The sequence below is a fragment of the Motacilla alba genome, chromosome 1A (genome assembly GCF_015832195.1).
Source record: "Motacilla alba alba isolate MOTALB_02 chromosome 1A, Motacilla_alba_V1.0_pri, whole genome shotgun sequence".
Taxonomy (NCBI): domain Eukaryota; kingdom Metazoa; phylum Chordata; class Aves; order Passeriformes; family Motacillidae; genus Motacilla; species Motacilla alba.
The window spans coordinates 57,867,656-57,887,801 of NC_052031.1; the positions used below are offsets into that span (position 1 = coordinate 57,867,656).

Genomic DNA, 20,146 nt, shown 5'->3' on the forward strand with positions numbered 1-20,146 from the left:
CAGGACAACAGGATAGGATTAAAGGGTCCTGTGGAAAAAGAGCAATTTCTGACACTGAATCTAAGCTGAGGTGTTGAAAAAAAGAGGAGAGTCTCACTGTCTCTCAAGTGGTTCTCATTTGTTCTACATTTACTAAATTCTAGAATCCCAATATGGAAATAAAGATCCTTAGTTTTGCATATTCCCAACTCAGAGAGCTCAGAGAGAAGTACCAGGATTAATAATCAGCAGTAGTGTGTTAAACAGGACAGTCTGTTTTGCATAATACTGAACTCTACAGGGGAAAAATTTAAAAATTTGTTTTATAAGGATCAAAGGATTAATATTTAGAATATAATAAAGACTCTCATCTAATGAGTGAAAATTAGGTTTGTATTTAGAAAAGGAATGTCCAGTTAGCATCCATGTTTATATTCAGCTCTGAGCAGGTATCAGATGCTTTATACTTGTAGGAGTAAAATTACTATTAATCAGGAGATCTCTAAGGGTGACAAAACCTTTTCCCTAGTTTTGTTTACGCTTTGGGTAAGTTCACTTTGAAAAAGCTACTCTAGATGAACTCTGCAGAAATCAGGTGCAAGGCACTGATAAGCAGCACAAAATCCAGTGTGGCAGAAATTTGAGGTTTTTATTTTGTGGGGGTTTTTTGCATGTCAATACACAGATTCTTCTGCTCTGTTTATTTAGAGGATTTATCAGCCTGACAACAATTTGAAGTGATACACTGCACCTCAGTATGCTCATAGCAACATACAAAAAAAATTAGATTGGATGCTGTTCTTTTTTTCTTTCTCATGAAGTAGTTCACTGAAGCCACTGGAGTTATATCACTGCAACAAAATCAAAATAAGAGCCCCCTGTTTTTCTTGCTTTCCTTTTTTTTTTTTTTTTTTTGATTCAACACAGCAGCAGGACTGCTGACAGCTTTTAAAATAATCTCTTTTTTCCCCATATTTGTATATATACACAGTATCTCTTCATCTACCACATCCAACTCATTATGTTGGAAAAGTCCTAGGTCCCTGATTCTGCTCTTAGAATAGTTTTCCTAGATGGAGAGATTTCTAATTAGTATAAATACTTAGGAGCACAGGACAAGCCAAATGATCAGGATTAGTCCAAGAGTTCCAGCTCCTGGAATTGTTTTTCTAAAGTTATTGTGGTTTTTAATTATTATTTCTGAAGGAAAAGAGTGATTCTAAGGAATTATGGGAATTGCAGTCAGGCAGATAGTTGTGCTTTTTTTCTTGCTTATTCAAAATACAGCAAGACTTTTTAACTTGCTGTCTATACAGTGGAGAGGTGTGATTTTATTTCTGTTCTATTTTGATTTTTTACTTGATTCCTATACCATTATTCTTGGCTTTTGCTCCTTGAGAGCCCTGGACTTCAAGAACACCAGCAAAGTTTGCATTTTGCATTAATTGTTTGAAGCTCCTCTCTAGGACTGAGGCAACAACAGCTGGAACCATTAAAAGCTCTGTCCACATTACATTTTGATGGGAAATATTGGTGGGGTTAAATCTATAGACCATCTCTAAATTCCTACACTAGAACAGAGTAAGAAGTTTTGCTCGCTCTATCAGTAGCCGGGGGGTAAGTAAGCTAAGACTGAATACACCGTGGATTTCCATCATAAATGTAATTATAGGCAACTGTATCAAAACTTTAAAGAACTTAATCTTCAATGGAGATGCTGGCAATCACCAGCTAGTAAGAAAGCATTACTTATTTATGTCACAGTATTTATTTATTTATTTGAGTGGGTCTTAAATCCTGCAGAATATTTATACGTATTTATAATAATGTATTATAGAGACTATTTCCTTTTAAGAAAGTACCAATAAACTTTTCCATTATCTCCAAATGGTGGATTCTGCATTGTCTGTTCAAGCTCCCCCTTCCAGAAGTACTTGAGTGAATAAATAAATGGTAGCAGCAGTGTCTGAAAATTTTTGTGTGCTGCTGTCCCCTGTGACTCCCAGCCTCAGAGTTTTCAGCTTCCTAAATATTTCATACACCCCAAATATAAAAGTTCTGTGAAAGATGATGATTAAAACAGTGTCTTAGTAGGTCTAGACTGGCCATGAAGGGATTTTAATCTCTATTGGGAAATGTCTTGTACAAGCAATAGGAAACCACAAGTCTGACAGTTCAGTCCTGCTGGGAATTATTTGTGATCCTGGCTCAAATATCTTGGGATAAAAGATACTTGGTAAATTAAAAGCCTCTGCAGGGAGGGCTCCAAGCAGGGCCCAGGCTCTGCTCCAGGGGCCCAGCAATGGCACCAGAGGAACGGGCAGGGACTGATCCCAGGAGGTTCCACCTGGGCAGGAGGCAGAACTTCTGTCCTGTGCAGTGACTGAGGACTGAACAGATTGTCCAGAGAGGGTGTGGAGTCTCCTCATGGGGATATTCCAGAACCATCTGGACACAATTCTGTGCCCTGTGCTCTAGGATGGGCCTTGCTGGAGCAGGGAGGTGGCACCACATGAGCCACTGTCAGGGTCCAGCCTGACCCATTCTGTGAAGACTCAAGCAGTTGTAAGATTGGAAGTTCATCATTTCCTCCTCTGCATGCTATTCTGCCCCACATAGTTATTGATGATGCCTTCTCACTAATACTTCACATTCCTGTATTTTTATTTGAAGTCATTACAAAAAAAAATTGCCCCCTAAGGGCCTTAAATAGCAGCTTTACTCCAGCTCAGTGCTTGACCTTGGACATTACTACTTCTATGCCTGCTAATTCCTTGCACACCTTCTTCACCATGTTTTTTCTCCTGAGCAACATTTATCTTTACCAGCTGAGCTGATGGTTTCCATTGTGGCATTAGGCAACCAATTAAGACTTACCTAGATCATATTTAATTTTCCCTTGCCTATACATTAGTTACTTCAGCAAAGAACTACCCGTTTAGTCGAGTGTGAACTACTTATGGTAAAAACTCATTTAATTAGATTCCAGGTTTCATTTACCTCTCTTGTCTGTAATTACTTTCTCCTTCAGAATTTGTTGGATTAACCATTATATAAATTTCTTTTGAGAAGTAGAATTAAGTTGTGTGATTCTTGGGACTGTCCCATGTAGGGCCAGGAGCTGGACTCAGTGATTCTTGTGGGTGCCTTCGAACTCAGGATATTTCACAATTCTAAAACTAATTTTGTGATTCCTGCCCTCTGAAATCAAACCTCCTTTTTCACTTCAGCTTTTAAAATCACTAAATTCACTTTTCAATGGCCAGCTGTTCCAAAATACATTCAGGACTTACCACAGTCAAGTGTGCTGCACCATCCTGCTCCCTTTCAGCTATGGCTGGATGACCCAACTGGGCATCAGAAGGAAAGAGTTCTGCCTGAAGCATTCCTTTGGTCACCAGTACCAGCCTGCTCAAGATTCCTGGGTTTTATCCCAGTATTCTCCCGTGCCTTACACTCTTTGCCCTCGGAGCCCTCCTGCCAGGCTCTGGCACTCAGATAAGTAATGCACTGCCACACGAGGTCCCTGCACCCCAGGAACCCCAGAGCTCTTTGCAGGTGACAGCAGAGCTGTCTGTCACATGCAACCCTCCTGAATGGCACTGGAGTCACCACACACAGATGCCCCACAGTGGATCTGCCATATCTATGGATACCAGAGAAGCAGGTCACAAATCACTGTGCAGTTTATTTGTGCCATGCAGCTGCCATTTGCCCGAGATTACCAAAATCTAAAATCCTCAAGCTCATAGCCAAAGCCCTCAAAAGCAGGACACATCTGGGGGAAATCTGACATATTTTAAGTCCAGGCACATGGGTTGTGGATCTGAGGCATCCGAAAGCTTGGATATAGAATACATCTATTTAAATTATGTTCTAAATTTTTTTTTAAAGGGGAAAAACCTCCTCCTTTTTCAAAGACAGGGCTATGTCTGCACAACAGTCTTCAACAGACAACTGTGGGAATAGAGAAAATCTTTGATTTAGAGGAAGGAAACTGTGGTACTACCAGAGCCCTCTGCCTGATAGCTGCTCAAGGAGACAGACCTGCGAGGAGATGGTGCCAGCATCCATTGCCACTACGGAGTAGTCCCTCAAATATTTATGTTCTGTAACTATTCCTAACAGACCCATCTATTTCTACAGCTCTCCTTTCCCATGATCCCAATAAACTCTACAGATTTACTGTACACATGCACAAGAGACACTTGACCAAAAAAAGATTTAGTCTCGGTGTTGATGCAAAAACTTGAGGAGTACTATACACAGACCTAAAGAAAACAGCTTTTAGAATTAGCTTCAGAAGCTTCCAAAATTAGTGACTTTGTAATGAAGAGAGAACCTGACATGTGGCATAACACAGGAGAAATAACAAATGCAACCATTTTAGGGCAGGCCATAAGCCTACCTAGGCTGGCATCCTGTCTCCAGCAATGTCAACAGCAGATACTGAGGGAAAAAGCACATCTGGTCAACTGTAGGACACTCTTGACTGCTTGTACTCCCTTGGCCACTGGCAGATGTGTTTGCAGCATTTTAGTGTGTTTTACAAAATCTGAATTGGGAGATTCTGATGCATTTTCACTGAAAAATGTGACTTCATTAAGGTAGGAGCTGTTCAGAAAACCTGAGTGGTTTCACCCTTTGGTATTTTTCCTTGTTAGGCACCACGGTACCATCTACTTGCCCTGTGTGAGACTTACAAGAGTAAATTAAACAAAGTTAACAGTAAGTTAAAGAAAACAATCACACAGGTTCCTTAGGCTGGATTTAAATTTTAATGACCTATAAATAAAAAAAAAGCAGGTAAAGCATATTATAGAGGAAGAGTCAAAAATTCCTCTGGGAATAGTGTGACACAAGCAGTGGCAAAGCACTTAACAAAGTAGATGCTCTCCTAAGTTATGGCATCATCAGCAAGAACAAAATATTAATTACCTGCTTGAGAGCAGGCAAGAAAGATAAAGAAACCTTTTAAAGTGAGAAGCACCCCAATCACTAGTGTACTTTGAAATATTTGAGACAATGACAGACTTAGGGAGAAAAATGTGTCACGTCTCCACTAATCCTCTCTCATTTTCAACTCCATTAAGAATTGATGATTGGTTCAAAGAAGAATTGATGGAATGACTGGCAAAATTCAGGACATGGCTGTTCCAGGGGAGTTCCAGCAGTTTAAAGCACTGGCAGGAGAATGCCCTGCTATGTAAGTGGCATGCCTGAAATAAACTGGCACTACCAGGGACAGGCAAATTCTGAACGAACTCCTGCCCCATTCTCCTACCAGTAACTCTGTTAGAAGTCATAATTAAAGCCTTTCTATCTTCATTGGCTGTGACCATCAGTTTAGTACTGAGGAGCCTTCCGGGAAGATGCATTTCACAAAGAGTTTGAAGAGTCCATGCAAAAGTCATATTCCCATTTTAGCTTCCTGTGAAGACTTATTTCCTTCAGTATATTGAGAAGAAATTATTTTATTAATGAAAAAGAGCTATGGAAACTTTTAAACAACATTAGCCCTAAGAGTCTTTTCCACAGTAAAAGGCCAGTAAGGAAAAGAAGTTATGTGATCTGAGCAAAGCTTCACAGGGCAATGTTAAGAAAGATTTTTACCTCAAAAGAAATACAGATGAAATGGGAGTTCTATTCAGGAGCCTTTAATTTTTTTTTAACAGGCCAAAAATATGCAAATGAAGAAAAAATACATGATTCTTATAAATAACATAAACCAGATAAGCTCACACTGTAACACCACAAACACCCCAGTGGGGAAAGAATGCAGTATTAAACCAACAGTCACCAAACAATCAAACTTGCCTCATTCTAGGCAAAAATATTCATAGAATCAAGTGCATGACTGCCTCTGACAGAAGGATTCCAGTCAAGTACAACTCACCCCAGAGAGAAGTCCCTTTTCCAGAAAAGAGACCATTACTATGTGCACACAAGGTTCCTCATCCTGCTCACAGCTAAAAATAAATATTCTGTGTTTGTGTATAGTGCTCTTCAACAGAGATCTTGACAACCTGAACAATTTCTTAGGAAATACTCCTGGCGAGGTAGGTTTATCATCATTCCTACATTACAAACGGAAAGGAGACTTGCCCAGAGTCTCACAGACATTCAGTGTCAGAGTCACATCCCTTGGCTCTGCACCAAACCTGCCCCACTGGGCAATGCTCCTTCCTGGGTTCTACTAGTGCATTCAAAAATTTATTTTAAGACAACATGTATGTTTCATATTACAATATAGCATTTTGTAATAAAACAAGAATACAGTATAGCTCAGCTTTGAGGTACCACTCGTCTCCTCTCCCCAACCCTTTCACTTGGAGGTAACCAAAATAATTATGGAGTAATGCAAAGGAGTTGTTTGAAATATGTGCTGTAGGAGCAGATATGCAAGTGACTGCAAGTATTATGTTTCTGAGAACAGAGAATATTTGTTTTATTTTGCTACTGCCAACTCATACTGGGCACTAGGACCATGCAAATTGTGGTTTTTAAGATGGCAAGCAGTTGCATGTCTCCCTTTTTGCAGTTTAGGGTCAGCAATTCCAGTCAATCCCAGTAATTACTACAGATACTTTTCCCAAGTTTAGCAAAATTGTGATCTAATCCCACATTCCCCCACATAGAGACTCTTAAAACACTTTTGAAGCTACACATTCAGCTCCCACATCCACTAAGTGAGAGTCTTGGTTAAGACAGACACACGTGATACTGGGTTTCAACAAATTCCCATTTTCAAGTTTTATAATGAAATGACTGACTCCAGTATTGGGACTGACAGAAGACAGCTGGGACTTGGTTAAATTTGCTGGTAAGGTACAGTTGAGATCTGAAACCATATAGCCAATCCAGTTCCTCATGTAGGCTCCATGACTCACCACCAAAATATTGGCATCTAATACCGTGGAAGATCCGCTGCCTGCAGAGCTCAGCTCCGCCTCACTGCAGTGGTTCGTCCAAGGGAAAACAAACTGTTCTCCAGATGTTCCTGAGCTCCTGCCTGGGGCACTGGGTTTGCCGTGCTCCTTCTGCTCCAACTCAACAGCCAGCTGGCAGAGGAATTCAAAAAAATCCCTCGCACGCTCTCTCACCTGCAGGGAAAGGCCAGAAGGGAATGTTGTGAAGAACGAAGAGATCTTTGTGAAGCAAGCACAGATTTGGCCTTTCAGAAATCTGACACAAAACTACTTCATGTAAAAGACAAAGATTTCTCACAGACAAGGCTCAGAAGCCAATGTAAGTTACTGACTGCTGTGCAAACTTCTCCGCCCTCCAGAAAACAATTGCTATCATCCTGCTGTGACCCACAGCTTCATGAGGAGTCAGTCTCAAAATCAGTATTTTAGTTATAAAGAGATTCCTCACTTGGCAGCCACTGTTATCAGACCAAGCAGTATTTTTTAGCGTAGAGAATATCTCCGGTTGGGCTGAGCTCTCAGTGGGAAGCTCCCAACAGCTGCAATTGTGCTGCTAAAAAAGCCTAGAAAGCAGGGCATAAATAAATAAAATAAATAAATAAATACCATACTTCATCCAGTGTTTCTCCTCCAGAAGGTGTGAATGAAGGACATTGCTCTCCAGCATCCTTTGCCATAGCCTTGAGGTCAGCCAAAGGCCTTCCTTCTGCAACACCGTATTTCTGCAAGGGCAAAAACGGGGTTTGGCAGGATGTGCCAGGTCTGCAATACCCCTTCCAGAGGCTGCAAACAGCTCTTCACTTTGTGAAGCTTCAGCTCTGTTTTCTGGGATTCCCAAGGCATAACTACCTTTTATATTTTATGTACGCTCAGTAGAAAAATACACTAAGAGCAGCATCTCATTTAAAGCATGGACATTCAAAACATGACCCTCAGCCTGATCTTTGTGTGGAGATTTTTTTCTTCCACTGACACTCATTCCCAGCATACAAAATTTAAGTGTCTTTGTGACTGAGGTCACAGTGCAAATGCTTCTGTACGAAGCCCTTCACATGAGGATAAACTCAATTTTCCTTTTGCTTGCAAAAAGGCTACAGGGAATTATTTTTCACATGTAAGAAACCAGTATTTTCTCTAAAGACCTGTGAAGTCTTCACAACAGAGGAATGATCCATCTTAAATTCAGAATTTTTGAAAAAGACATAAAAAGAAGGAAACAAAACCACACAAGTACCCTCGCAATTAAAAGTAAATAATAAGGCCTTGCTGATTTCAAGTGAAGAACTGGAATTTCTGAGAGAAAAATTATTCAAACAGGAAATGTTACAATCACATGCTGCTCCTTAAATACTAAACCTTACCTTATTTAAAACATTAAAGCATCATAGTTACAACATTCATCACTTAATTTTGGCTCTGCTTCACCCTTCTGCAAACAATTTATTGTCCCTGATGTGAATTGTTCAGTTTCCAGTGATTAAAAACACATCAAATAGTGCTCTCCACTGCTAAATCTACCATTCAATAAGGCAAGATATCCATCAGCAGAAAGCTACATTTTCAAATTGTTCAATATTTGATAACAAATTCTTTTGGCACTTACTCTCTCTCGCAGTCTTGCATCGTACTTGATTTCCAAATCTTTGCAAAACCTGTTTTTCCCTAGAATGGCAGCAGCAGTCTAAAAAGTGAATATACAGTCACATCAACTGCACAGAACATAGACACACCACCTTACACCACCAGAGCCAAGGTGAATCCCATCAGCAGCATCCAACAACCCAAATCAACAAAACACAAAGTTTTTCAGCTACCAGTCTGGCAGAATTGGATAGATGGCCCGGGCCAGGCCATAAAAATAGAAAAGCTGCAAGCTTCTGGCAGTTCCTTCCCAATTCAAAGTCCAGAACAGCTGAAGAAACAGCACCCATGAGAGGGGGCCAGCAGGGTTTTACTGGGTAAGAGCCACATCTTCTCTTGAATAGAACACAGAGCAATCATGTCCAGACATTCTTTACGTGGAGTACATGGGCCAGAGTCACAGCTGCGTACCCTGAACTGCTCAGTTAATCCAACTGAAAAAACATCTGACACTGTCTGGCTGCCACAGCCAATCCTTGGGGCTGGAAGGGACCTCTGGAGATCACCCTGTCCAGGCAGCGCGACCTGGAGCAGGTGACACAGGAGCATGTCCAGGTGGGTTTGGAATGTCTCCAGAGAGGGAGACTCCAGACCCTCCCTGGGCAGCTGTTCCAGTGCTCTGCCACCCTCAATGTACAGAACTTCTTCCTCATGTTGGAAGGTGGAACTTTTTGTGTTTTGGTTTGTGTCCATTGCTCCTCATCCTGTCACTGGGCACCACTGGAAAGAGCCTGGCATCATCCCCTGACACTTGCTGGAGATATTTCTATGCATTAATGAGATCCCCTCTCAGTCTTCTCCAGACTAACCAGGCCCAGCTCCCTCAGTCTCCCCTCATGAGAGAGATGCTCCAGACTACTCATCATCTCTGTGGCCTCCACTGGGTCCTCTCCTTGTCTTTCTTGGGAGCCAGAGGACAGCTGCTCCTGGTTCTTACATGCACCTGAGTGTGAAGGCTGTCCTGGCTTCACGAGACAGTTTGGGCTGTGCAAACATCCACACCAAATCAACCTGACATTTAAAGAACTCATTTTGAAAACACTCCTTGGATTCTGGCACAAATAAGCAGCCTTGTTGTACTACTGGCACATTTAACTTACTGCTTAGGACGAATTTGGTCTTGGAACTTTAACCTTCTCTCAAAGAATAAGGCAGAAATAAAGACAGGGTTGAATCCACCTCCTTGTGTATATGCATAGCACAGTTATTTGTATGATTATATGCAGGAATTTCCTCTTTTGCAACAGAAATTGTACATTCCTCCCATACTCGAGCTGTGAAGTGACACAGTGTAGTAACAGGCCCTTCATAGAACTGCAGCTGCCAAGAAGGCTGCACATGGACCACATGGAAACTTCAGCTTTACACATCTTTGGGAAAGCTTTCCCAACATCTGGACAGCTTGTCAAACAAATGGCAAGACACATTTCCTGTATGCAAAGGAAAAATTCAGGTCTTTCACATTAGGAGAGTGCAATTCTCTTTCCATGAAAGCGCTCTTCATGGAAAAGGCTGTCTCTAACATAAGAAAAAATATCCCAAACCAATTTCCATAAGGCAGGCACACAGCACAGACAGCTTTATGAAAGTCAGAGAGCACTCTTAATGTTTTAAAATATCATCACTGCCATTCACACACATAAAGGAAGTGACTCAGGCAGCTATTCTGCATATTTAAAATATCCAACTATTGCACTCTCCCCTCCTTGTCTCTTTTGTTTTCTGCTCAAGTTGTGCTGCTACAGCTGTTTCTGGAATTGTGCTGCAGAACTGATGAACAATGTTGATGGTGTATGTTTTGAGGAAAAAAAAAGGAGATTTATACTACATTTGGTTGATCTGGTTTACAACACAGTTTCACAGGCTTCTAGCAGGACAACACAGCAAAAAGCAAGCAAACAAGAATGGCTTAGGAGTTTCAACCCCCTACATGTCTCTTGAAAAAACAGAATCAGTACCAGAAGAGAGAATTAAAGACAGGGCCTCCACAGGAGATATGACCTTCCTAGAACAGCGGACCTCTAAAAGTTTTGGTTCCCTAATTTTGAGTATTTCACAGTTCTGCACACAAGGTCACATGTAATCCCATGTAGTAACTTTTCCTCTTTATTTAATCTGTATGGTATATTTACGGCATCAAGGCAAGAGGTGTGAGATGCCTGACAAAATCCAACATCTCTGCCCGTTTAATGATCCTTGTACTGATTTCACAACAAAACTCAACCTTGCCTGCATTGGTCTGCATTCCTCAAAAGAACACAGCATGCAGCCACATGCCTGGGACAGCACAACAATGTCACAGCCAATCTGGTTTGCTTCTTAGAGAAAAACTCATTTCTGCCTGTGATGATGGGGACCTCAAAGTCCCCATTACTCCTTCAGCAAGAGCAATGCCCATATAAAATAACAGCAAATCATGCAACCATGGACTGGTTTGGATAGGAAGGGACCTTAGGGATGACCCAGTTCCAAACCCCTGCCACAGGCAGCAACACGCAACACCTTCCACTATCCCAGGTTGCTCAGAGCCCCATCCAACAAGGCTTTGGACACTTCCAGGGATCCAGGGGCAGCTTTTGGCTCTGTCACTGCATTATTTTTGCATCACCAAGAGCAAATAAATGCCAGATTTGGGAGCCAGCTGTTGCCTCAAGAAGCACTTACCTGCTTTGCTCGAAGGAGATCACTTGAAAAGACATGGGTAAACTTCACATTACTGAGAAATAAACCAGCAGCATCTGCTTGCCTGAAACCAGTTGCAGAGAGTGGCTCATCCACTCCTTGACCTACAAAATAAAAACCCCACAACATTAAAACATGCAAATTTTAGACCATTTAGCAGCTGACCAGGCACGTCAGCAATAAAGAAACTGCCCAGTCATAAGAAAATCTTTCTTCTTTAGCAAGACCAATAATTAGGAGAAGTCGCTACTCTTCTGGTCTTCCCTAAACTCAGTCACACATATTCAATGATAAAAAGGAGTAAAGCCCAGAAACACAGAAGGATCATTATCTATGACGATTACATTAATCTATACCTTTGACAAATTTAAACATAAAACAGAGACCTACTTTTAGCAAATGTGACCATTTTTAGAAGGGTCACTAGTTCCTGCAAGAGGTATCTCACAGCTGAAACTTCATAAATAGATTTGTTAAATGTAAATAAGAAAGACAATACTGCTGAGAGAATGAGATGCAAACACAATCTGCTGTGATCTCTTCCTCTCCACCTCACACACTGACAGTAATGCTCACGCAAGCTGGAGCAAACCCAGCTGCAAAGCAGCAAACCTCCCAAAAATTGTTTCCAGACAGGAAGTCTGTGAGAATAATTGGTCAAAGAGCTCTAGGACAGTGTTGAGAGAAGCAGCACTTTGGAAATCCAGCCTGAGTTGAACAGGTGTGTTCCTGTCACAGCTCTGAGTCTGCAGGAGAACCCAGAGCTGTGGTGGGGGGACAAACGTGTGACAGATTGCTACATCCACACCTTTTACCCATTCTAGTTCTACAGGAAGCCGGACCGGAGAGAGTGAAATTCCCATCAGATTCAGAACAAAGCAAATAAACTACTTTCACCCAGAAAATGCACAATCCAACAGGAAAAAACAGGACACCAGAAGTCCAGAACCTGAGTTCTGAGCACCTCATCTGTAGTTCAGACATGTGAGACATCTGACCCCAGTGTGCTGGTAAAGGCTTACATCTCTCAGTGCAGAAGACGCTTGCCCAAAAACAGAAGCTATGTTCTCTCCACACTGGAGAGGAGCCCTCTACATGTCATTTGACCCAAGGAGCTAGGAAATCAAAAGACATCATCAACATTTTTAAGCAAGTAAAGCAGGGGAATATTCTTTACTCATTTTATTATGAGCACAAATCCATGTTGCAAGAACTGTAAATGGCAATACCAGAAGGAGGAAAATCTGCAAGCACAATTCTCCTTCACAACATGAAGTACTGTAGAAAGCTCATTTATTCAGAGTACAACCCCAGCCATGATTTTCCTACAGCAGACATCCAGGCAGCTCAGTGTGTTCAGTTCTGGGTGTACAAGCCAGCAGCCACAAAGGTGAAATCTAGTTTTGAATGTGTCTAACCAAGACTGCCTTCCTAGGAAGAGCTGGGATTGAACAATTCAAGCATTTAAACAACCTTTACTTTTCATTCTCCCTTGCCCTATTGCAGGTTTTTACTGCAAGTAACAGATTCCCTTCTTGAGGCCACAGCCCTCTTCACATCAGGATCTTTACCCATCCTTCTGCAGCTCCTTTTCCCAGAAGCCCTTTTCCCAAACTTCCTATTACTGGGATTTAACACAGTACTATGGAGTCCTTAGTAAAAGGTGATGCTACCATTTTATTTGATTAAATGCAACATATTTTTTCCCTGTGTAGAAAAATGAACTCTTCTAATACTCCTGTTAAAACACAATGTGCATCAGCATCTGTTGATATCCTACGGAGGGTGACTTAAATTCCTCTGCAACGTTATGAAAGCCATGTCCTGGCTTACACGTAAAGTCTCTAAAGGTTTACAGTATTATTACTTAATGACATCTGAGCAGTTGGTGAAAGGATTTCACCACAATTTTCCATCTCTAACCAGCTAACAGAATAACTCTTACTAACCTTGCAGTATCTTGTCTTTGTTGTATCTTGTTTCTCCACTGAAAGAGATTGTAAACAACAACAAAAAAGTTAACTTGTCATAATTTAAGTGGATTTTCAGAAACATTGTTGTATTACATACCAACAAGAGACAGCAACACCTGAATGTAAAAAAAAGAGACAATGCAGCACAAACCCTTTTCAAAACAATGCCTTTTTATAACAAATAAACAACCCAAATAAACCCTTTTTACAACAATAAAAAAAACCATTTTCAAACCAATTCCAAACATGCTGCCAGCTTTTAATGAGACAAAGCCATCTGGAATAAAAGTAAGAGAAGTGATTTCTTAAATTTATCATAAATGCAGCACTATTTATCTGTAGCAACTACACCTCCATGCTGGAGGGAACAAAGTTGCAAGAAGACTCTGGAGCCTTCCTTTGACAAGCATGTGTTGCAGCTGGTTCTCTGAACTTTACAGAGAAGCAGTTCCAGAGATTATCAAGGGTAGCAGCAGAGCTGCACACCTGGAAGAAACAGAGCCTAGGAAGTCAGAGCAGAAGAAATCATAGACTCATGGAATGAACTGGGTTGGAAAAGACGTTAAAGATCACCAAGTGCCAACCCCCTGCCATGGACAGGGACACCTCCCACTATCCCAGGTTGATCAGAGCCCCAACCAGGCTGGCCTTGGACACTTCCAGGGATGGGGCAGCCACAGCTTCTCTGGACAACCTGTGCCAGGGCCTCATCACCCTCACACGGAACTTTTTGTACCTGATGGACAATCTAAGCCTCCCCCCTGTCAGTGTGAAGCCATTCCCCCTTGTCCTGTCACTCCAGGCCCCTTGTCACATGTCTCTCTCCATCTTTCAGGTCACCCCAAAGCCTTCTCTTCTCCAGGCCGAACAATCCCAATTCCCTCAGCCTTTCCTCCCAGCAGAGCTGCTCCATCCCTCTGATCCCCTTGGTGTCCCTGCTCTGGCCTGGCTCCAGCAGCTCCCTGTCCTTCCTGAGTAGGGCAGAGGGGCAGAATCCTCCCTCCCCTGCTGCCCCCGGGGCTTATAGTGAAAGGAGAAAAAAAAAGCTCAGCCTTCCTACAAATTAAAGTTTTCCCCTGAAAGCTACAGGAAGCTGGAGCTACTTGGTTCAGTCAGCTACAAACCTCTGTCCACAGAGTAGGAGAAAAAAGTCACCTTAGGAATTCCACTTGAGTCACAACCACTTTAACGTTTCACGGGAACAAATGTTCACACCGCCCTTGCCCCGCCCGAGAGCTTTTGCTCAGCTTGCCCCTCCCGCTGCCCGTGACCGAGGAGCGGCCGCGGCCGCCGGGGCACGGCCACGGCCGGGGATGCGCGGGCGGTACTCACTGCCGCACGACCGTCAGCCCGAACCGAACCATGGCGCACGGCAGCTCAGGTGAGCGCAGGCGAACGCAGACGCGTGCCCAGGTGAGCACAGATGTGCCCAGATGTGCCCAGATGTGGGCAGGCTGAGCGCAGCTGAGCGCACGTCGCACCACCCGCACTGCGGCGCCGCGCGCCGCGCCGTGACGTCATGAGCCCGCCCCGCGTCACGCTCTGACGTCACCGGAGGCGGCTCCCGGCTGAAAAGGAGGATCCGGGAAGGGTTTACGGCTCCGTGATGGTAGGGGACAGCTGGCGCAGCTCCCACGGCACAAGCGACAGGACGAGAGGGAACGGCCTCACGGGAGGCTCGGGCTGGACATCGGGAAGAAATTCTTCTCCCAAAGGGTTAAGCGGCGTTCAGACAGGCTGCAGGGCAGCGGTGCAGTCACCGGCCCTGGTGGCACTTGAGCGCCCCGTGGATGTGGCGCCTGCGGACAGCGTTCAGTGGTGGGCGTGGCAGTGTGAGGTTTACACCTGGACTGCTGCACCCGAAATGGTTCCGCATTCTCACTCTGCAATTGCAATCAGGAGGCTTTCACCTTAAAATCTGGGCTTCGCAGCGTCTCGTGACGCTGGTGTTAAGGAAACGTCCTGGTCTAAGCATCCCGGAGCCACTTTGAGTGACATTCGCAGCGCCTGAGCTGGGACAGAAGCCCCTTCCCAGCTGCATCCCCCGCACTCACAGTCAGACCGGGTTTCCTTACTGGCTCAATTCCCAGAGTCTCAGATCCAGTTCCGTAACATACTTCGGTCGCGGTGCAATTACTAAATGACAAAACAACAGCCCGAGCTGGTGGCCTTCCAGGAGGGACGCAGCACAAGGGAACCCCTGCACTTTTACACCCTCACAGATTAAGGGTAGGAAGGTCTGGGTTTTCATCTCCTGCCGTGTCTCTGAGTGTCCATCCCCTGCCCGGTGCCACAGGGCGCTGTGCTGGGCGAAGGACTGGCAATTGCCAGCCTCTTGTCTCAGCTGGGCTTCTCCAGAGCTCAGCCTGCAGCTCCACTGCAGCTGCACCCCGAGTCCTCCACACTGGGACCAGAGGACGGACCAAGTTTGCCCCTTTGCAGAGCACAGAATGCTTGGTGATGTTCACTCTGGTTACATCAGCTCAGTTAACACTGATTGGCAGCAGCACTTTGCTCAGAGTAATATCAATACATTGATACTTATATATGGATGGATAAAAGACATTACTCACAAGTCAGTGAGAAGGTTGGGCAGCCAAATCACACCCCGGAGTAACCATCAGCAAAGGCGAGCTGGTTCCAAGGACTGGTTTAAAGCAGCACTTTCCAAGGCAAAGCAGTGAGAGATGTCAGCACCCGCTTCCAGCTGGGACCACACTGGTCTTGTCCTGCAGAGCCCATAGAATCACAGAATGGCCTGGCTTGGAAGGGACCTTTAAGATCATCCAGTTCCAACCCCCTGCCATGGGCAGGGACATCTTCCACTGTTCCAAGTTGCTCCAAGCCCTGTCCAGCCAGGCCACGGACACTTCCAGGGATCCAGGGGCAGCCACAGCTTCTCTGGGCAGCCTAGAAATTCGTGCTGGTAAAATGGACAAAGTAACTCAAGAAGTGACTGGAACCTTTTCCCCTCAGAAAGCTGAAGTTTTATGACTTACAGACAATGTGATTAACCAAACTATTAGTTGGTTAGCTGAGTGTATTTCCTTCAGGGTTTCTCAACTGGATAGAATAAATGCTATCTAAAAATCCAGTACATTCTTGTGGGTTGCCCGGAGGTCTGACCTCAGTTTGAAAGTGGTTTGTGCTTTAACACCAAATACATTCTAAATAAAGACTGAAACATAATTTGTTTCAATAGCTGTTAAGCAGATGCAAAAATTAAATATTTAATGCAACAGTTGTGTCTGTTTAGTTTCCTTTTTATCTTCCTTTCGCAGAGTGGCGTTAACCTCAAATTTCTGCAGTGCCTCTCCTCCACAGATTTTGGAACTGACATTTTCAAGGGGTGACACCAGTGACAGTCTGGCCTGTAAATGAGCCAGTGCTAACTGAATCAGCTCCGACCTATTTCTTTTGTATCACCATTAAAAACAACAGTGTTTTGCTGTGGTGATAAAACTCCAGCTGTGTCTCACGCGCGGTTTAGAGGATCAAGTCTCAAACATGAGCCTACGCTGTTAACATCTCTTCTAAGTGCATGCTTTCATACACCTTTTGCAAAAGTGACAGCCCTTCAGGCAAAGTTTGAGACGGACTTTGAAGTCACCCACTCTGGGTGATACACAAGCCACTTTGGCTTTGTGAGAAAACAGCTTGGAATGCCTGTACCTTCTGACTTAGAGCCTCGTGCCTTAGCTGCTAAGATTAGGTTTCCCTTTTCAATTGTCATTTGGGATCTGATCTTGCTCGTTGAGCTTACAAATACACCCAGCAGAAACCTTTGCTGAATTTCTTCAGTTCGGTGCCGTTGCACTTCTCTGCCTGCGTAATGCTCCTCTGAAGGACGTGCTGGCCTGAAGAGAGGCATAACCCTGGCAAATCCTACACAGAGATTGTGCTGCGGACAGGCCTCAAATTGGGTCTGTTGGAGAACACAGTTCCTAGAATTTCATTCGTGGCAGAGTGACTTCGGGAATGTTTTTAATTGTTTTTAAGTGCGGTATACGGGCTGCGAGCAGGGAGCAGGGGCAGCCCCTAGGCCGAACGCCTTCCCTTCTGCTGGAGCTGTGGCTGCGGGCTGTGTGGCGGAGGCGGGCGCTCAGGAGAGACGCGGGCGCCCCGGGGACGCTCCTTTCCCAGCGCGGCATTCCCGGGGTTGTCCCGGGGCCCCGAGGGCCGTTCGCGGTGCGCGGGCGCCCCCCGGCGGCTCCCCTGGCGCTCTGCAGCGCCCGCCGCGGCCCTTTCCCATTGCCCAGCCCGGGCCGTTCCCGGGATCGCGGATCGCATCCTTCGCCCTGGCGCTGCTGCACGCCCAGGAGACTCACACCCCCGGTTGGGGCACTCCTGTTGCAAAGCTCTGTAGCGTTAGGCCAAGCCCTAATACCTAAACCTGGGAGATTAGACATCACCATCAGTACACACCAGAAAGATCAATACTTGGTTGTGTCTAAGAAGCAGATCCAAAGTAACGAGAATAAAATATTTCTCTGAGAAGCAAACAAGTTGAATTTACAATCATGAAATCTTAGAATATCCTGACTTGGAAGGGACTTACTCACAAGGATCATGCAGTCCAACCCCTAGCCCTGCACAGACACCAAACAATCCCACCCTGTGCATCCCTGAGAGCGCTGTCCAAACACTCCTGGAGCTCTGGCAGCCTTGGGGCCATGACCATCGCTGGGGAGCCTGTTCAGTGCCCCAGCACCCTCTTGGGAAGAACCTTTTCCTGATATCCACCCTGACCCTCCCCTGACACAGCTCCAGCCATGCCCTCGGGTCCTGTCCCTTGTCACACAGAGCAGAGATCAGGGCCTGCCCCTCCTCTTGCTCTTGTGAGGAGGCTGCAGAGTGTGATGAGTTCTCCCCTCAGAGACAATGTGAGGAAGCTGGAAAAATTGAGATAAATTTTTGTTTGAGTGTGCTGGATGACAATGCAGCACACACAATTTCATCCCTCATCCTCCAGCTGGTTATGTCCCACTCACAGCTTTGCTCAAGTTCTGAAAACCCTCATCAGAAACGTCGATCTACTGCTCTTCAGGGATGCTTGCAAGTCCTCTGTTGGATGAACCAGAGCTTTTGCCTTAAGAAGGGTTCCTGAGTAATCTGAGGAGCCAAACACAGCCAGGCTGCTGACCTTTCCCTCTCTCCTTCACTTCTCTAGCCTAACTCTTCTTGAACTTTCTGCATGTTGCATTTTGGAAGAGCTCAAATAACAACCCAGTTTATTTTTAGAGAAAACTCAATGGCAAGACCAAGCTAGCACCACATCATTTCCACAGAAGGACGGGCATTTAAGGACACAGACGTTTTCCCTTTTACTTTTCTTCTTTGAATCAGCTCCTTTCTCTCTCTCTCTAGCAGGTTGCAGCAAAACTCAGTGTTTTTTTCTTAACTCAGTGTAAATACCTCAGCTTTACTCACCTTAATTTGTAATCCTAACAGATCTCGATTGAATGCCACTGCTGCTGAGGGATGCCCTTCCCCACAGTGCCCCTGGAGCCCAGCAGAGCACTGACCTGATGTTCTTTCTCCCTGGCAAGTGTCCTCACTGAGAGTCCCACAGGTTTCAGTATTGTCTCCTGGCTGCATCAGCAGGAACATCAGCAGCCCAGCTGGAATGCAAATCACCTTTGAGAACCCTTTTAAATAGAACCACAACCACAGAAGCACAGGATGGGTCAGGTTGGAAGGGACCACAGTGGGGCATCTGGTACAGTCTCCCTGCTCCAGCAGGGTCATCCCAGAGTGCAGGATTGTGTCCAGACAGCTCTGGAATATCCCCAGAGAGGGAGACTCCACACCCTCTCTGGACAATGTGTTCAGGGCTCGGTCACTGCACAGTTCCAGTCCTTCACAGGCTCCCAGTAGAGCCTAGTAAATACCAGAAATTGCTGGTCACGTTGTTCAATTGTGGTCAGAGAAAACCCTGGACTTGTGATGTTTTAGAATCTCTACCTCTTGGTGCAGATAAACTGGGAAATGTGAGGCTCAGAAGACATTTGCCAGGGAAGTCTTCAGAGACTTTCCCTAAACCCACAGGTCCCAAGATTGTGTGATTATGGCTAGAAATGATCTCTATCTCCTGACCCCCAGCCTCCTGAATTAACTCCTATTTCCTATTCATTTTTAATTAATTCATATGTATTCCATAATTCATAATTTCCATCCATGATTTTAAAATTTATTTTTGCTTGTGTGTTTCTTTATTTTTGCAACATTTGTTTTTTCCTTTTGAGTTTTTTTCCTTCTCCCTGTTCATTTTATCTTGAAGTTTGTCATTTGGGGTCTTTTCCTTTCATTTATCTTTGGGTTTGGCAGTGTAATTCACTTTATGATGATGTTTCCCCAGTATGTCTGCCCAAATGCCTCTTCTTCATTCTTCAGGGTCTCTTTGCTCTCCCCAGGGGTGAAAAAGGGCTAGAAATTCAGGAGAAAATTGCTACTGCATGGCAGTGGAGGAGAGGTCAGGCCAAACACATCCCACAGGAGCTTGGTAACTTCACAGCAGGCATCCACAAGCAGATATGGGAGAAGGGAGAGGTTGAGCATCCTGCCCTCCTGGCCACAGACTGAGGAAGCAGACTCCGGATAATGGACTCATTTCTTCCCACTGGCTTCACCACAAATCCCACTCCTTTTATTCACGGTTTTCCCAGGTTTACAGAAAGAAAAATAATCTAATTTTTTTTTTCAGTAGCATTCCAGTGCAACAAACAATTGAGTGAAGATTTAAATGGTATTTCAATTCATTACAAAAATGTGCACTCTATGTGGCTTTTCACCAGCTCAATTTTATTCCCACAGAATATTTTGATCCTGCAATTTACCAATTTTTAGGACTTTGTTCTCCTTGAATCTCATGGGATTATGTGCCAGAATATGCCTATCCAGTGGGAAGGCAGCTACATTTTAGAGGCAGGCTCATTCTGTGCC

General features: G+C 44.4%; 1 protein-coding gene across 6 annotated transcripts in view; it reads right to left on the reverse strand.

Moving 5' to 3' along the window:
• The window catches only part of TIGAR (TP53 induced glycolysis regulatory phosphatase), a 52,222-nt gene extending 35,813 nt beyond the window's left edge, over positions 1–16,409 (reverse strand). For 2 of the 6 annotated variants that reach the window (XR_005258939.1, XM_038153777.1), the window contains exons 1-6: positions 14,537–16,403; positions 13,181–13,218; positions 11,214–11,335; positions 8,512–8,589; positions 7,520–7,630; positions 6,870–7,082 (exon numbers count right to left, since the gene is read on the reverse strand). Coding sequence is in view for 5 of the 6 variants with exons in the window: in XM_038153777.1 (XP_038009705.1) it covers positions 6,870–7,082; positions 7,520–7,630; positions 8,512–8,589; positions 11,214–11,335; positions 13,181–13,218; positions 14,537–14,568 (594 nt within the window). In the remaining variant the exon portion in view is untranslated. Of the gene's footprint in view, positions 1–4,738; positions 7,083–7,514; positions 7,631–8,511; positions 8,590–11,213; positions 11,336–13,180; positions 13,219–14,536 lie in introns of those variants that run through there. The other 4 variants (XM_038153776.1, XM_038153775.1, XM_038153774.1 and 1 more) reach the window with 4 other exon arrangements.
• Between the last annotated feature and the right edge of the window lie 3,737 nt (positions 16,410–20,146).